The following is a 19,160-nucleotide window of genomic DNA, read 5'->3' on the forward strand; positions in this document are numbered from 1 at the left end:
AGATTGGAAATGAATCGATCCATTCTGTAACCAGCTCAGGTGAGAGCGTCATACCCTTCAATTCACCCTTTCCAGTCTTGATAGCTGTCTGCTCACCAAATTGGTCACCTGTAAATATATATTTATATAACAGTTAGATCAATTAATTATATAAGGAAGAAGATAATATAAGGAATGAATCCGCATGTGTTTAAAATGAACAACCCACCTGATACTGAGTTCCAGTAGCTCTCGCTGTGACGACAGACATATGCTCCCGCGATGAGGTCAGTCTTGGCTGCTTCTGGCAGTAGGTGTCTCATTTCTAGTAAGTGCCACGAGATATAGCGAGCATAGTGAACGTGACCTGCACTAAAGAAGTAGGGCAACATCCGCTCCAAGCACAGTTGTTGGAAGAGCCAGTTTCCCTCTCTCTGCACGCAGGAACTGATGAGCCAAGAGCGTCGGTTTCACCAGATTATCCACCCAGTGTCTGCCCGTAAGATTCTGCCTTGCATCTTCCATGTATGACACGATTTCCTCAAAGCTTTTTTCACCACCTTGTAGACAGTTCTGCAGCAGTGCTACTGACACCATGCGAAATGCTCTCATGGCTCTCACCCATGCCTTCCCATTCATAATCCCCATCATACCTCCGAATGCTGCTCAAACCAGAACATCCACACCCGATCCCTTCATCAGCGTTTCGATGCACCCTAAGAAGGACATGATAATGTGCATCGCATCTGGACGAACGATAACATCCTCAAACCTTGTCGGATCCCACCACTTTTACCTGCTGCGCAACCATGTACAGCTGCATATCGATGGACAGATATGCATAGCTCATTCCCAGTTCACTTAGTGATTTCTTCATGTATAGTAATGATGTGAGTACTCTATCAGGATGGGATGGTGGGGCATCTATGAGAGGACCAAACAGGTACACTGTAGCAGCCTTGGAAGGAGATGGATCTTCCTGCCTGGCAAGTTGATTGTTGAATCCGTACCACTCCATGCTCTCGTCGGATCTTAGCGAGTTCAGCCACTGTGTGTCCTTCAGCTGAACAGCATTGAGACTCTGTTCTCTGGCACAAACATCAGCATACGAGACTCCTGATGTCATTGGAATCATTGGAGGGTTGACCTTCTTCGGTCCCATGTAGTGCTGCAGTGGGATCGATCGACTGGTGCTGATGTTGAGAGAACATGCAGCTGTTTTGAGCAGGCGTGGGATGACAAGGCTCATGACTCCAGGTTGAGCACTACCTATCTGTATGATTCCAGCGGGATGTTGCTGAAACTCGTGAGCCATGACGTGGGTGGCTCGGCGTCCATTCGGGGTTGACACGAGAATATCAAGCCTGGTGTTGGCTTAGTGGCTAGGGCGGCGGCTTGGGATCCTAGGATCCTGAGTTCAAGCCCCGTTGGGCCGCTGAATTAATACACCAGGGGGTTGACTCAGCCTGCCATCCTTCCGAGGTCGGCAAAATGAGCACCAGTGTACCGGTAAGGGGACACTGCATCAACGGCAAAAAGCCGCGTCCCAAACAATGATGCAACCAGCAGCCACAGGCTGCACTCGATCGCCACTAGAAGATCAAGATTGTCAAACCAACCAAAGATTGGTCCAACTTTTCGCATCAAACCCATGGCCTGGTGTATCATGCTGCTTTTGTCACCCGAAAACTTTGCTGCTGATTTTCGGAAGCGAATGACCTCCTCATAGGACACAATGAAGCCGTGGTCATGTAGCAACTTGATCATCTCCGAACTACCATGCCTGTGGTGTAACTTCACTGCTAGCCCCAGCGTTGTCTGGTTTCTGATGCCGGTGATGTGGCCTTGAACCGCTTGGGTCAGGCGAAGAGACTGCTGGGTCACTTTTCCACTAGAAACCAATTCAGCAATTAGTTTCAACAAAGTTGGGCTTGTCTGTTTGAGCGTGTTGCTGTGAGTGAAGTCACCCACATCATAGCCTGCATTGTTGACCTGGACTGCTCGTGCCTCCACCCTGACCTGCCGGATTATAGTGTCCACGCTCTGCTCGTCGACTGATTCATCCTTAACCAGCTTCAGAGACTTGCCTTTAAGATGCCTGAACCCCACAACAGATGCACAACCCTCCATTCGTACTACCACGATATCACTACCTAAATAGCTAGTGAGTTTCGCGAACATCTGTTGGTGAGATAGCAAGCCACCGAGACCACAATACATATCGTGCAACTCAATGGTGGTCCAGGTACTGACATGTTGATGAGCATACATGTCATCCATTATGACCTTCAGAGCATCATCATCGAGCACAATAGGATCAGAAGATAAGTCGGCATACTTGGAAATAACCATGAACTTATTAATACACTTCTTATGGTATTGTGCTTCAGTGGCTGGTAAATTCTGTAAGAGCACCTTTGATGCGGATTTCAACCTTTCTACCCCAATCATCATGCCTCTGCTCACATACATCTAGAAGCACATCTTTGAATGATGTAATGCCAGGACGATCACTGGTTTCACACTGGACTACACGTTCCCACCTGTCGGGGTGCTTGGGATCTTTCGGATGGCACTCATCACCACAAATGAAACAATGTTTCTTAAAGTCGAATGTTGGAAGTTGCGATCGTCTGATCCTACTTGTCTGCGGCTCACTCTCGGACATGGGAAAACCTTCTTTCCGTTTCTTCGCCACGTATTTTGCCACATTGTGTTTAGATATGTGCACGCAGTAGCATGTCTTATGACAGCCTATGGATGCATTGTCTCCTTGTGTGTCCAGCACGGTCTGTAACTGGATACAGACATCATTGTCACCCCGCTCCGTGCTCCTCTGAATCAGAGTGTGGATGCCTTGGATTCTAACTGTGTTGTGTGATCCTTTCTCATGGCAGCCCGGGAGCAGACACATTCCGCTAGCCATCGTTATAGCCTGAAGACAGAATTGGATATTATTGATAGTTGCCACATGTACATCAATTAAATAATATCAAATACATCTATTATACATATAAACCTTGATGTGGTAACATTTTTAATGCCTTTATCTTAATCCGTGACCATAAAAACATGGGTATAAACACCATTTCTGTGACATTATCATGTTAAGTTGCAGAGATATTCAACAAAGTCGATTTTTGGGTAATGGCGGCAACTAATTTGCATAAAGACAAAATATATGGATGTGGTAACTTTTTTAATACCTTTATCTTAATCCTTGACCATGAAAACATGGGTATAAACACCATTTCTGTGACATTATCATGTTAAGTTGCAGAGATATTCAACAAAGTCGATTTTTGGGGTAATGGCAGCAACTAATTTGCATAAAGACAAAATATATGGATGTGGTAACTTTTTTAATACCTTTATCTTAATCCTTGACCATGAAAACATGGGTATAAACACCATTTCTGTGACATTATCATGTAAAGTTGCGGAGATATTCAACAAAATCGATTTTTCAGTAATGGTGGCAACAAATTTGCATATAAAAAAAATTGCCCAAAGTTCTCCTGAGGACAACCCAGCTGGAATACTTCAGGGACCCCTTAGGATGACAAATCAACCAAAATACCTTGCACCTTTGACAATTCATCGGTACACTACAGTGAACAGAGGAAGGGCAAATGGACTATTATATACAAACCAATAATGATCGGTAACACATAAATGTATATACTTGCACTTCATTATCAAATGGTTAATATGAGTATAATATGCAGAGCACCTGCAGAGCATCCCTTTGGGCGTGAGCCCTTTGGTGCAAAAAGCAACTGTTCATACTCCAGTTTTGACAAATCTCATGAAACGACCTTCCTTACCTTTTGTATTTTTTTTTCAGGTGCACAATGGTCCAAAGCCCTTTGGTTGTGAACACTGTAATTACCGCACAGCTGACCGCAGCAACTACAAGAAGCACGTAGAACTTCACACGCGGCCACGCCAGTTCCACTGTCCCGTGTGCCACTACGCTGCCTCTAAGAAGTGCAACCTGCAGTATCACATCCGCTCCAAGCACCCTGACAGTAACCTGGTCACGATGGATGTGTCACACGTCCGATTAAGAGGAAGCAGTAGAGGTAGGAGAGGGGTTGGAATGAGCAAGACAGGTATTGAAAGCAAAGTCACCGTTGCCAGTAACACTGAGGATGATGTGGAAAATGATTTTAAGGACTCGGAAAAACATAACTGTGATGCAGATCACATTGCTTTTGTGAAAAAATACAACGATGATGCTGATGATGGTATGGTTGTTAGTAAAGAAAAAGCTGATGCAGATGATGGTCGGGCTATTGATAAAGACAAGAGTGATGTAAAGGATGGTGCAGTTCTGAATGAAGGCAAAAGTGATGTAGAGATGGGTACACCTGTGGATGAAGGCAAGAGTAATGTAGGGATGGGTATACTTGTGGGGAAAGGCAAACGTCATGTTGAGAAGAGAACACTTGTGGGCAAAGGCAAGAGTGATATCGGGAAGGGTACAACTATGGGTAAAGGCAGAAGCGATGTCGGGAAGGGTACACCTGTGCGTAAAAGCAAGAGTGGGAAAGGTACACCTGTGGGGAAAGGCAAGAGTGATTTAGAGAAGAGTACACCTGTGGAGAAAGGCAAGAGTGATGTCGACAAAGGTACACCTGTGGGTAAAGGCAAGAGTAATGTCGACAAGGGTACACCTGTGGGTAAAGGCAAAAGTGATGTTGACAAGGATACACCTGTGGGGAAAGGCAAGAGTAATGTAGAGATGGGTACACCTGTGGGGAAAGGCAAGGATAATGTAGAGATGGGTACACCTGTGGGGAAAGGCAAGAGTGATGTCGACAAGGGTACACCTGTGGGTAAAGGCAAGAGTAATGTCAACAAGGGTACACCTGTGGGGAAAGGCAAGAGTAATGTAGGGATGGGTACACCTGTGGGTAAAGGCAAAAGTGATGTTGACAAGGGTACACCTGTGGGGAAAGGCAAGAGTAATGTAGGGATGGGTACACCTGTGGGGAAAGGCAAGAGTAATGTAGGGATGGGTACACCTGTGGGGAAAGGCAAGAATAATGTGGAGATGAGTACACCTGTGGGGAAAGGCAAGGATAATGTAAAGATGGGTACACCTGTGGGGAAAGGCAAGAGTGACGTTGAGAAGGGTACGCCTGTGGGGAAAGGTAAGAGTGATGTAGAGAATGATACACCTGTGGGTAAAGGCAAGCGTGATGTAGAAATGGGTACACCTGTGGGGAAAGGCAAGAGTAGTATAGAGAAGGGTACACCTGTGGGGAAAGGCAAAAGTGATGTTGAGAAGGGTACACCTGTTGGTAAAGGCATGCGTGATGTCGAGAGGATAATCAGAAAAAGTAAAAGTAACTTGACGAGTCGTGTTCCGATCATAAGAAAAAAATGTTTGGTGAAAAGAGATTTTATAATAGAAACAAGTGAAGGAGATGTTACAATTGCAGATGGCAGTGATACAATGTCGAGGAATAACACGAATAGTGTGGAAGGCAATGTTGCCGTCACTGATGAAAGTGAGAGCGATGTGGATGAGAGTGTTTTTAGTGCAGGTCGTCGTGAGGGTGATGTGGAAGCCGGTGTTTGTGTTACTAAGAAAAAGGAAAGAGACAAGGACAGCAGTGTGGTGATGGTCAAGAGAAAGGAGGAAAAACCAGAAGGTGGTGCAAATGCATTGAGGAGTGAAGTGGAAGTGGAAAGTAGTAAAGTCGATAAAAACACACAATTCGAGGAAACCGGTGATGGCGCAGAGCAGGGAAGAACAGAAAGACACGGCAAGCAAATTTCGATTTCAATTGAAGGAAGAGGGGGGGAGGCCCAGAAGAACTTGAAGACCGCAAGCTTATCCCCGAAAGAAATTATGACGGGAGAGCAAGATGCGGTAGCAAGACCAATTGAAGGATCGAAAAGAAAAAGTATCGATCAAAAGAGCAATAACATGCGTACAAAAGATGCGTCTCGTCAACACGGAGTGAATCTTCAAGGCAGAGACAAGAGGGAGAAAGTGAATGATGTAACAAAAGATGGAGATTCGAAAAGCTCGCAGAACCCCGATGTAAGTAAGTCCGAGTTCAAAGAATGCGGCGGCAAGTTGGAGAGTCTTCAAGGAAGTGCTCCGAGGAAGCCAGATACGTGTAAACGTCACATGAGGCAGAAGCATGTTTGCGCACAGCGGGAAACATCTTGCGTAGATGGTGTTGCGTCTAAAAGAGAAGTTTTGCTTGAGCAGACAGGAAAACACGTGGATCAGAAACTCGCGCTTTGTCTTCGTAACAACCGGTCGACAGGGAGTCCGAGGAAACGGTCACAACAGACTATTGCGACAGAGATGCAGAGAAGCATTTTACCAAAGAGGTTAAAGTTTTCTTCTCCTGTAACACTGATTGACTTGCCGCCGACTGAGAAACCATTTGTGGAATGGTGCAAACGGGCAGGACTTCGTAATAATTTAACTGAGCAGCAGGTGTCATCAAGAGGACAACAGGAATGTTGCAATACAGGGAATGACTGTTTACATTTTGGCAATTCTCTTGGAGCTACTAACAACGCGAGCACCATCGGCGAAGGAAGAAAGATGAAGTTAGTTGCCGAAAGGGTGACCAAGGATGGATTATCACGCAAAGAAGTGGAATTGCCCAATTCTTCGACTGAAGACTCAAACCCTTTGGATGTGGAATGTTTTGCATCCATGAGTCCTGAGTTTGCTTGTGCCTTGCGTCTGCGTATGGTCTGTCGGCCCAGGGATGAAACCGGCATTGAAGGTGATTCGCTTGCTGCTGCACAAACCAAAGATCTCGATGGACCAAGAGTCCATGGAGGTGAGGCAGTTACGCCTCTGATTCCTAATAGCGAAAAGGTACTTTCTTTGAGGATGACCGACGGAGCTATAAGGCCTGTTTTCAGTGAACGTACATCAGAGGACGAAGGAATCGATAGCGACACAGAGAGTGACTCTCTTGCGAATCGATGCAGAAGAGGACTCTTCACCGACAGCAATCAAGTGATTCGAGAAACGGATCAAACGGCACGCGTCAATTTTCATCCCGGCATGTTTAAACAAGCGATCTGTGATGGAGTCGCTTCCGGCGGCCAGGTGAGCTGCGCAGGTGAAAGGAAACGTAGCATGTGCACAGAAACCCAACACGCTGATCTCGAGAGCCTCGGCTTGTCGGACAGGCGTCCTAAAGGCGAGAAAGCTGGGTGTCCTAGTTGTGTGTTCTGCAACATGCCATTTCCCTCAGACAAAGAACTCGGTCACCATCTTCGTCGGCACCTTTTCAATGTCGTCGTCACGTAGGTGTGACGAGGAACGCGTACAGACGCTCGTAGTATCGATTCATCGACAGATAATTTGTCCAATTCGTGAAAGGTAGCACAATGAGACACAAAACCCTTTGCCTATTCATTTAAGAAATGTCAGGTGCTCTCCAACTCGGATGTCCTCTCGTGACGACATCACGTCGTCACTCCGTGGCCTTTGCCAAAACTTGGTCGTTGAACAATCATTTGTAGCTGTTGTTTTGAACGAGATGATTTAAGGGAAGTATTTTTGCTATTCACCACCAGAAGTGCCAATTGTTGATGCTACAACACTTCCGAGTAGATAATGGTGGCTCCACCCGATCTGGTCTATTCGGTTGATCCACCCGAACTGGTGACTCGTGCACACTGTTCATGGGGGCTGCTCATACTCAGACAAAGTGTATTAATAATTGAATATTTTTCTGTATAAATGACGAAGTGAATCAAGTTGAGTTGATGAGAATATTTTCATTGAACTTGAACTTTTGTATTTTGTCATTAAAAGTGCTGCAATATCATAAACTCAAGTGTATAAAGTTTTTGCTTTGTACGTTATGCTGATTTGATGGTATAGGCCAGGAGTTGATTGGAAAGTACTCTTGGCCTGTTTATAAAAGGAATTCTCCTTGGGACGAATTTATATGAAACTAGGCTCTGTGTCGTGGAATCGATTCACTTGTTTCGTCAACGGTGCTGAGAGTTTGTTTTTCAAAGTACAGGTGGTGCACAAAAAAAAATGGAAACACCAGTGTGAAGTCACTTAATATAGGGTGTTGGGCCACCATGCCCGACCTTTATGCACCGTGGCATGGAGTCCACCGGCGTGTGGGATTCTGCAGGACGGATGCGACACCATTCTTCCATGAGAAAGTCAATCAACTCGCACCTGTTTGATGGACGTGGAAAACGCTGTCTCGGGCATCGTTCCAGAATATCCTATAAATGCTCCATTGGGTTCGGATCTGGTGATTGAGAAGGCCATGACGTATGAATAACATCAGTGCCATGCTCATCAAACCATTGGGCGAACACACGTGCTCTGTGGATGGGGGCATCGTCATCCTGCAGAAGACATCCCTCCCGGCAGAAATACAGAAACCTTCAGCCGTTTATTCATTCCCATTGAAGCTTCGTAAAGCTCCGTGAAAGCTCCGAAAAGCTCCGTGAAACACTTAAACCTCCTTAACGAGTAGCGCTTGTATGTAGATACAACGTAGAATGGGCATGGTCACACCGATAGCCTCATGGCTCGATATGAACCTCGCGACGCAGTAAGCTATAAAACAAGATGTAAGCTTCGTTGAATGCCCAAGCTTCGAAGAGAGCCCAAGCCTGTGGCTTCCCAGAATGCACCTGCATCCCTTCTGCACTGCACCCAGCACATCCGCTCAGAACATGAATGGTATTGTAAATCTTTACTAACCGACAAATGTCATGACTGACATTACACCTGTCTCCCTCCTCCAAGTCCTAGTGGCATCGAGTTAAGTCTGTTTCTGGTGTATGTTCCCCCTCCATCAACTCAAATGGCCGCACAGCTGACACTGCGCGTGAAAAGGCTGAATGCCTAAACTCGGTGTTTGCTTCTAAATATTGTGTCTCAAACCCATCGCTTTCTGTACTCACCTCACCCAGTCGCACCCAGCTGTTCCTGGACCCTTTGTCCTTCTCTCCTGACAAGGTTGAGAACTTGCTGATAAACCCCAACTCTGTTTCTGCAACTGGTCCAGACGGCATCAACCCAGGTGTCCAAAAAACCTGCTCTGCTGCTCTTGCTCACCCTCTCATTTGCTCAAGGTCATCTGCAATTTGCTTGTAAATCCACAAACATTACCGCCCTGCATAAAAAAGGTGCAAAAACAGATCCCTGCAACGACAGACCAATCGGCCTTCTCCCAATCATCAGCAAGGTTATGGAATCCATCATCGCTTCCGACATTAAATCCTTCCTCTTCTCCAACGGTTTCCTTTCCGATCATCAATTTGGATTCAGAACAGGTCACTCTACCCTGGCTATGCTGCTTCTGCTCTCCCAACAATGGGTGGAGGTCCTCAATGTCAGACTTGGAATCAGAGCCAGATCCCTCGTCTTATCACATGCCTTCAATGCAGTTTGGCACCCTGCCCTGCTCAGCAAACTCTTCCCATGGTATGCAAGGCCATCTCCACTCATGGCTCGCAGATTTCCTCTCCTGTTGCAGACAACATGTGGCCCTTCATGGAATTCTTTCATCCCCTCTTCCTGTCCAGGCTGGAGTTCCTCAAGGTTGCATTCTGGGCCCTGTTCTTTTTCTTGTTTTCATCAATGATCTCTCCGACTCTCTGGAAAATCCTCTTTATCTCTTTGCCGACGACTCCACCCTCTGCCGTACCATCTGTCATCCCTCAGACTGGCAAGCAGCAGCTTCTTCACTCACTGCAGATCTGGATAAAATCACAAGCTGCTCCATCACGTGGAACATGTCTTTCAATCCTGACAAATCTCACACTATCACTGTGTACCACGGGATAACATTCCCGGGTCATATTGTGGGAGAGTGTGTCGGGGTGGTGCTGAGGTGTTGTCCACCAGACGGCGGCCTCCTTGGGTTAACCTGGGGCGGTCCCTTCGGGTGGGTGCCTGGAATGTCCCATCTCGAAGAGAGGATGATCACCTATCTCTGTTATCATCTGAGCTCAAGTGTTTGGACATCGGTATGCAGCACTCTCTGAGGTACGGAGACTGAATTGCGGTGAGATAATGGTGGGTGGTTACACCTACTATTGGTCTGGTCGCTCTGATGGTTACCATACCCAAGGAGTTGCTGCAGCTGTGTCCAATAAGCTGACCCCAATGATAATTGAGGTAACACCGGTCAACGAGCGTATTATGAGACGAAGGATTCGTCACTCCTTTGGTGTCATTTCCCTGGTCTCTGTTTATGCTCCGACTGAGGTGAGTGATCTCACCGTGAAGAATGCATTCCATGCCACACTCGAGTCTGTGGTTTATCAGAGCCCCAGGCGAGCTACTCTTCTAGTCTTGGGGGATTTCAATGCATAGACTTGAACTGATAGGGATGGTTATGAGACATGGGTTGGTCCCCATGGGTCAGGAACTGTGAACCAGAATAGCACTAAGTTCCTTGACTTTGCAGGAAGTCATGGACTTAGGGTGGCCGGTTCATGGTTTCAGCGCCCACAAGCTCATCGCTGGACTTGGTATACCAACACTGGCAGTGTGGCAAAGGAGATTGACCATGTTCTCGTTGATGGTCACTGGAGAATGATCTACAGGGTCTGCAGGGTCTACCGGAGTGCTCAGTTCCTCAATACTGACCACAGGCTTATTGTAGCAACTCTGAAGTTACACCTTAAATCCAGGAGAATGGTACCATCCCAGCCTAGGCTGGATGTTGGCAAGCTCACGGATGAGAAGGTAGCTGAGGAGTTTGCGAACAGGCTGAATGGAGACTTGGAGGGGCTGGGTGCTCTGGGGAATCCGAAGAAGTTGTGGAGTGCCTTCAAGACCACCTTCCTTGATGTTGCCGGTAGATGTCTTGAAACTTCACCGGAGGGTGAAAAAGAATTTTGTCTCAAAAGGGACACTGGACACCATTGATCAGAGTCGCAGGGCCAGGCTGAATGGCAGAGCCGAGCTGTTCATGGAGCTGAGGTGTAAAACTGTCCACTGAGGGTGGACAAGGAGGCCTATGTGCAAGGAATCTGTGAGGGGGTAGAGCGCCACCTGTGGTTAAGTGATTCTCGTGTTCCTTTCAGGGGAATTCACGCATTGCGTTCATCCCAGCCCTTCCCTCAGTATACTGCAGTTAAAGCAGAGAGTGGTAGGCTCTTGACAGAGGAGTGTGAAGTGAAGGCCCGCTGGGCCGGTTACTTTGAGCGGTTGTACCAGGCTGATCCCCCAGCTGTCGAGTTGGACGTCAAGGGTGTTACAATCCCTGTTGCTGACCCTCGAATAAACTGTGGTCCACCTTCGCTTGTGGAAACACAGGTTGCGATGAACCAGTTGAAACGGGGTAAAGCTCCAGGGATCTGTGGCATCCATGCTGAACTTCTCAAGGCTGGTGGAAATGCTGCACTCGTGCCGTTGCATGGAGTTTTGTGCTCTGCCTGGAAAACAGGCATCATCCCAACTGATTGTAAGAGGGGCCTTGTTGTCCTTCTCTGGAAAGGGAAGGGTGATCTCCAAGACTGCAACAACGACCGAGGGGTGACGCTGCTCTCAGTGCCGGGCAAGGTCTTTGCTCGGATAATTCTTGAGAGGATTCGCCACCATCTGCTTGAGCACCAGCGTCCAGAGCAGTCAGGCTTTACACCAAAGAGGTCAACGATTGACCGTATCCTTGCCCTTCGTGTCGTCACCGAACGCAGACGAGAGTTTCGGCAGGGGCTGCTTGCAGCCTATGTTGATCTCTGTAAAGCGTTCGATTCAGTGAATCGGGATGTCCTCTGGAGGATTCTTGGTCTTCGAGGGGTGCCACCAAAACTGATCGATCTGATGCCTGAACTCTACACTGGTACTGAGAGTGCTGCGAGATGTGGTGGTACCATCTCTGACTTATTTCCAGTTGTTACTGAAGTTGGTCAGGGGTGTGTCCTGGCCCCCACACTTTTCAGCACTTGTATGGACTGCATTCTGAGGATGATATCGGAGAGATCAAACTGCGGTGCATCGATTGGGAATGTCAAGATTTCTGACCTTAATTTCGCAGATGATGCAGTCATCTTTGCGGAGACTCCAGATATCCTTTTGGGGGGCCCTCGAGGTGCTGAATGAGGAGTCTAAGCCGCTTGGATTATGGGTTTCCTGGGTCAAAATTAAGACCCAGGCATTCAATGACATCTTGGATGCTGCTGTACTGTCTGTGCCTGTTTGTGGTGAGGATGTTGAGGTCACCCAGATTCACTTGTATTACGTTGACAGTGATATTCATGTCTCTGCTGGCTGTGAGCCAGAGGTCACCAGATATCTGGGTCGGGTCTGGGGAGTCATGGATTCACTGGATCACGGGTTGTGGCGCTGTCGGTACCTGTGCGGGTTGGACCAAAGTCTGAGTCTTCAGTTCCTTGGTGCTTCCAGTCTTGCTCTATGGATGTGAGACTTGGACTCTGACCAGGGATCTGAGACGGAGACTTAATTCCTTTGATACGAGGTCTCTTCAGAGAATCCTTGGCTATCGCTGGTGGGACTCTGTGTCCAACGAGCAGTTGCTGAAAGAGACTCAATTTAGATTTGTTACTTGCATATTCCGTGAGCGTCAGCTGTTGCTGTATGGACATGTGGCTCATTTTCCTGATACTAATCCTGCTCACCAGATTCTCTCAGTGAGGGAGCCTCGTGAGTGGAGGAGGCCAATGGGCCGATCATATGCCTCGTGGTTGCAGCAGGTTGATCGGCATCTCAAGTAGATGGGAATGGGCCAGGCATCTACCTAGGGGATGGCCAGACCGAGGCTCCTGTAGTACCGGCGGAAAGTGGACGCAGTGACGCGCTGCTCTGGCGCATGCTCCCATACCTGACCTGACCTCACTGTGTCTCTCCGAAAGGACCGTCTGGAACCCACACCCACCCCTCCTCCCCCTTCGATTTTCTCAACAATCCTATTGAAGAAGTCCTTTCATTCAAGCATCTGGGTCTCACTATCTGCCATGATCTTTCCTGGAAAAGCCACATTTCCAAGCTGGCCTCCAAAGTCAGTCGCTAACTGGGCATCCTCTGTCGTGCAAGGTCCTTCCTTGGCATACCTGAGCTCCTGACCACATGAAACTTTCATCCGCAGCCTGATGATATACTGGTCTCCCCTCTGGGCTGGTGCTCCTGCCTCTCACCTTTCTCGGCTTCACGCCCTAGAAACCAAAGCATTTATGATCATTTGTATATCCCGTGATGAGGCTGAGTCTTTGGGTCTTTCACGCTATCACCGCAGGTAGATCGGTGGTCTTTTTGTCTTTCTCCATCTCCTTTCCGGTCTCGCCCTCCCCCCCCTGCTCTATTTGCGATATGTTCCCCCCCCCACATATTTCCGCAGAGTTCTCAAGGTCCCCCAGCCACCCCCTTCTGGTAAAACTACCAAAATCAAGAATGACTGCTCACCTTCATTCTTTCATTCCTCTTTTTTTCCCGCCTTCGGATCAAACTCACATCATCTCCTCAATCCCACTCTTCCCTCCAGGTCTTCAAAAGAGCTGTTCACCACCACCTTTTATCTTCCCCCATCCAAATCCTCGATCTTTTCTACCCCCATTACTCCAACCCCAAACCCACCTCCTTCAAATTCCCCACTTTCCTTCCTGAAAGTCCCTGTAATGTCCATCTTGTATTCCCCATGTTCCCCACTGTTTCACGAAGTGTCATTATGAGTGATTTTTCATTTACCCGTCACTTTGTTTTATTCTCGGGTTATTTACCGATTTAATTGTTGAAAAACATCAGGAATGCAATTCTGATAATAATAATAATAATAATAATAATAATAAACATCCACTGCCAGGGGAATGAACGAATTATGGAATGAATAATTTAATTGGAATGAAAACTTCGCTTCATTCATCGAATCAAAGGACATTAAATGGAAGTTAAATATTTAAATAACCGTTTGTAATTAAAATTGTTCATCTCGTAAGTGTAAATTGTTTTAATTGTCTTATTTTAATATTTAGATTTTTTTTTTATCATTGAACCGTTATGATTTCGTTCTGAATTGTCCCCATTGTCTCCATGGTTTCCATTGTCTCCATGGTTTCCATTGTCTCCATGGTTTCCATTGTCCCCCGTTGTTCTCAGTGTAATTTACTCTGAACCCACAAACGCTGGTCCTCCTTTAACTCGTGGGAGCCATGAAGTGTGTTTCATCTCTTGCGGTGCTCCTTTTGCTCGTACTCTCCGTGAGTGCAATCTCTTACCTCATTACCCCACATGAACTGATCTTCAAAGAGGTGAGTTTGAAACGGTCACTTTGTTTATGTCATTCCCGTGACCTTTCTCCGTCAAATGTTGTAGATTAAGTTGAGGTGGTGTTGATGTGATGGAGGCTTGATGGGCAAAATGGGACACCTGGGCTCAGTTCCTTGTGGACCGTTCACGTGTTCAAGTACCGAGAGGGTGCGGTCGTTCGTTTCACCTCTCTGCAGCGGAGAGGACGCGGAGGGGTCCGTTTGGTCCGTTGCCTCTTCCTGCACCACCAATGGCGACTTTGTGTGGTTGTTGTTTCGCGATTCCGGGAGGTTTCCGGTATCCATATTCGCGATGTGTGGGTGTCGTGGCGTCACGGCGACCCCCAAAATGGGTATTTCCTCTCTTCTCCAAAACCAAACACGATTTTGATGAAACTTGAGCACAACCTTCATCACCCATGATGTACCAAAGTTTGTTCACAACATTATAATAATAATACTCAGGGTCCAAGGGGGGTTATACGGGTGATTGGGTGACTGTTGCTCCTGATCCAGGTGAGTTTCAGGATCCAGGTGATCCTATTTTTAATTTTATTCATTCGAATGTTGGAATCATTCAGTCGCACATTGAGGGAGTGTTGTGCTCAGGATGGGCACGGCTGACTTTGGCAGTCAAGGTCCTTGCCCCCCTTGGTAATGGCAGGTAAAGAGGGAGGCAATGGTGGTGCAGTACGACGAGACCGCCACAAGCAGGTAGGGAGGTGATGCACACCAACACGCCGATAACATGGCCGGCACGTTGATGACATGGCTGCAGTTATGTGATGCATGAAGGCGTGGACAAGCAGGCAAGACAGCCAGCTTCACCCGAATCTGTCCTCACCTAATCTATTCTCCCACCTACTCTGGGTCCCTCCAAGCTATATTAGCCACAGCTTCTTCTACTCTACTCTACAAATCCAGAAGTTCTACTCTAAGTATCAATGTACAATATTCATTTTCAAACATTGATTGTGGTGAGGGGTCGGGAAGGGGTGTTGGTGTGAAGGTGTAAAGGTGTAAAAGTGTAAAGGTGTTGGTTATCCTGGAGCGCCTCATACCCCTGCACCAGCCCTGGTCAGGACAGTCCAACCACATACCTAACAACACAGCAAGCCACAAAACCACACATGTAACCACACTCAGTCCAGAACATATCCCCGAATGTTGAGGGTTAGCTGATCATTTGTCACCATTTTGATGAAATCTCTTTGATTAATTCTCAAGTCTTGTTTTCTTGCGTCCATCACACAGGAGGTTCTCTCCACGAACCCTCAAGAGCTTTTCAACTCTTTGTTCAATGGAACTCTCAACATCCTTCCAACCTCCTTTCTGAAGGTATGATCACATGCACATCATTTGAGAAACACACAAAACTTTAATCCCTGGAGATGTTAATACCACCAGGACAGACACGCAGAGTCACCCGGACACGCTTCTTGACGGACCATTTCGAACCGTGCAGAACATATCTCCAAATGTTGACGGAGAGAATGACACCAAATAAAACTTGAAACAACTTGAAAGTTCGTTTGGAGAGAGAGAGAGAGATCTGCAAGAAGGAAACACAGTTACCTGTCCATCAGGTGATTGGCTAAATGGGGTTGATGGGGATTGAAAATCTTGAGGGTAAGGATTGGGGGAGGACCATCAGGTTGAAGCTCTGCAGTGAGCAATGTTATTAAACCGGTATTACCGAGGAGTTACTGGAAGAACTTTTGAATCCAGGATGAGCTGGGGAGGTTGAGAGAGCATTGGGAGCAAGACCAGAAGTGAGGTGGAGAAAGTAGAGCGAGACCACCGACCTACCTGTAAAGAGAGGTAAACGGTCCTTGTGCTTCTGCTTCATCCTGGGAAACACCAACACCTTGTTCAGGTTTATCAACACCTGATATGATACAAGGAAGAACTCCACAACCATTTTTTGATGACCTGAGTGTTCATTCTAATTGTGACCAAATATTCTCGAGACCATTGCGCATGTTATGTGAAGACATTGCAATGAAAATCGATTGGGGGAGGGGGGGGTTGACTGGACAGTTGTTTCCTAATCAGTCTCAGTGTGGTTGTCTCATCTGAAGTCGCGCTGCCATGATCGGGCTGATCTTCTGCAGGCCCTCTGGTCCTTCCCTCCATCCCTTCATAGTTACATCTATTACATGTCCTTTCATTTCCTCCCATCACCCCATATCTAGTTCATCACACCTCGTGCAATGGTGTACGATGCCTAAGGTCTGGAGGAGTATTTGTGACGTCACTATGCTGAGGGCTAGTGCCTGATTGTCTGCATGGGATCACATCCCGTTGTCACAACAACAGCCAGGTCCAATCACCAGGAGAGAGAGTGATGTCACACATCAGAGCCTTCATAAGTGCTGGCAAAATCACTTCTTACCAGTCGTCGAGGTTCTTCGGTTATGGCGTGAGGTTCTGGGTGCTCTTGTGTCCTCATTTTTTTCTGGACCAGCTCACCTCCTCTTCTCACCTGCAGTCCCACACACACCTGCATACCATGTCGCTCACACTGGTAATCCTGCCTGGGTCCTTTGGGGCTGTGCACGTTTTAACGAGCTGGGGTCTGGAGCGACCCTCTTTGTGGACCTACGTGCGTGGGACGGAACCAGCATGCTCGGTGGAAGAGAGATGACTCTCGGGGTTGAGGACATGTCCACACACACCTCAACACCTCTCATCTTTTATTTACCTCTTTCATTGCTTCGTTCTCTCCTTATATGTACGCATGACTTGAAGACGTAGATCAAGTCGGTGTCAGTCAATTTTGTCTTGGCCCAAACGTCCCCATTTCATTATCAATTACATCCTTATTTTCCTTATTTCTGAGATTATTTGGATTACAGACGTGTATTCTGGGTAATAAATTATTTTACACACCGTAATCACCCCAATTCACACCAAATTCATCTCCACACCATTCTTGGAGTTCATCTCCGGCTAGACTTCATCAGTGCCCCTGAGGACACGACCCCATCCCGTTACACATTATCTGGTAGCCCCCTTTACCTGCTGATGAAGACCAAGTCAGCTCTCCAGGTGACTCGTACACGCGTTTGTGAAAATATTTGATTCGAGATCTCTGATCCACAAAAGGTGTCGATTCATCTGTTTGTTCAGCTCTGACTGGACAAATCCAAATGGACATCAAATGTGAGCTTTGAGTGAAACTTTCACCTGCACTCAGCGTCAAGGTAACTCTGCTTTGGGACACACCTGATCATCCTTCACCTGCACTCAGCGTCAAGGTAACTCTGCTTTGGGACACACCTGATCATCCTTCACCTGCACTCAGCGTCAAGGTAACTCTGCTTTGGGACACACCTGATCATCCTTCACCTGCACTCAGCGTCAAGGTAACTCTGCTTTGGGACACACCTGATCATCCTTCACCTGCACTCAGCGTCAAGGTAACTCTGCTTTGGGACACACCTGATCATCCTTCACCTGCACTCAGCGTCAAGGTAACTCTGCTTTGGGACACACCTGATCATCCTTCACCTGCACTCAGCGTCAAGGTAACTCTGCTTTGGGACCCACCTGATCATCCTTCACCTGCACTCAGCGTCAAGGTAACTCTGCTTTGGGACACACCTGATCATTCTTCACCTGCACTCAGCGTCAAGGTAACTCTGCTTTGGGACACACCTGATCATCCTTCACCTGCACTCAGCGTCAAGGTAACTCTGCTTTGGGACACACCTGATCATCCTTCACCTGCACTCAGCGTCAAGGTAACTCTGCTTTGGGACACACCTGATCATCCTTCACCTGCACTCAGCGTCAAGGTAACTCTGCTTTGGGACACACTTAATCATCCTTCACCTGCACTCAGCGTCAAGGTAACTCTGCTTTGGGACACACCTGATCATCCTTCACCTGCACTCAGCGTCAAGGTAACTCTGCTTTGGGACACACCTGATCATTCTTCACCTGCACTCAGCGTCAAGGTAACTCTGCTTTGGGACACACCTGATCATCCTTCACCTGCACTCAGCGTCAAGGTAACTCTGCTTTGGGACACACCTGATCATCCTTCACCTGCACTCAGCGTCAAGGTAACTCTGCTTTGGGACACACCTGATCATCCTTCACCTGCACTCAGCATCAAGGTAACTCTGCTTTGGGACCCACTTAATCATCCTTCACCTGCACTCAGCGTCAAGGTTACTCTGCTTTGGGACACACCTGATCATCCTTCACCTGCACTCAGCGTCAAGGTAACTCTACTTTGGGACACACCTGATCATGCTTCACCTGCACTCAGCATCAAGGTAACTCTGCTTTGGGACACACCTGATCATCCTTCACCTGCACTCAGCGTCAAGGTAACTCTGCTTTGGGACACACCTGATCATCCTTCACCTGCACTCAGCGTCAAGGTAACTCTGCTTTGGGACACACCTGATCATCCTTCACCTGCACTCAGCGTCAAGGTAACTCTGCTTTGGGACACACCTGATCATCCTTCACCTGCACTCAGCGTCAAGGTAACTCTGCTTTGGGACACACCTGATCATCCTTCACCTGCACTCAGCGTCAAGGTAACTCTGCTTTGGGACACACCTGATCATCCTTCACCTGCACTCAGCGTCAAGGTAACTCTGCTTTGGGACACACCTGATCATCCTTCACCTGCACTCAGCGTCAAGGTAACTCTGCTTTGGGACACACCTGATCATCCTTCACCTGCACTCAGCGTCAAGGTAACTCTGCTTTGGGACACACCTGATCATCCTTCACCTGCACTCAGCGTCAAGGTAACTCTGCTTTGGGACACACCTGATCATCCTTCACCTGCACTCAGCGTCAAGGTAACTCTGCTTTGGGACACACCTGATCATCCTTCACCTGCACTCAGCGTCAAGGTAACTCTGCTTTGGGACACACCTGATCATCCTTCACCTGCACTCAGCGTCAAGGTAACTCTG

General features: G+C 47.5%; 2 protein-coding genes and 2 pseudogenes across 8 annotated transcripts in view; 1 reads left to right on the forward strand and 3 right to left on the reverse strand.

The window, feature by feature from the left end:
- LOC147015076 (uncharacterized) overlaps positions 1 to 371 on the reverse strand; it is a 2,173-nt gene extending 1,802 nt beyond the window's left edge. Inside the window, exons 1-2 of the mRNA XM_085849176.1 lie at positions 209 to 371; positions 1 to 108 (exon numbers count right to left, since the gene is read on the reverse strand). The exon at positions 1 to 108 is cut by the window's left edge and continues 357 nt beyond it. Coding sequence (XP_085705302.1) covers positions 1 to 108; positions 209 to 371 — 271 coding nt within the window. The remainder of the gene's footprint in view (positions 109 to 208) is intronic.
- Positions 1 to 7,806, forward strand: part of REST (RE1 silencing transcription factor) — a 56,280-nt gene extending 48,474 nt beyond the window's left edge. For all 7 annotated transcript variants that reach the window (XM_085849477.1, XM_085849475.1, XM_085849474.1 and 4 more), the window contains one exon: positions 3,827 to 7,806. In XM_085849477.1, the coding sequence (XP_085705603.1) occupies positions 3,827 to 7,279 (3,453 nt within the window). In that variant the 3' untranslated portion in view covers positions 7,280 to 7,806. The remainder of the gene's footprint in view (positions 1 to 3,826) is intronic.
- On the reverse strand, positions 533 to 1,342 carry LOC147015077 (uncharacterized; annotated as a pseudogene).
- LOC147015078 (uncharacterized) lies at positions 1,181 to 2,905 on the reverse strand (annotated as a pseudogene).
- Positions 7,807 to 19,160: the final 11,354 nt, after the last annotated feature.

Source organism: Eptatretus burgeri, chromosome 12, assembly GCF_056783735.1.
Source record: "Eptatretus burgeri isolate ZD-2024b chromosome 12, Ebu_testis_v1, whole genome shotgun sequence".
NCBI lineage: Eukaryota > Metazoa > Chordata > Myxini > Myxiniformes > Myxinidae > Eptatretus > Eptatretus burgeri.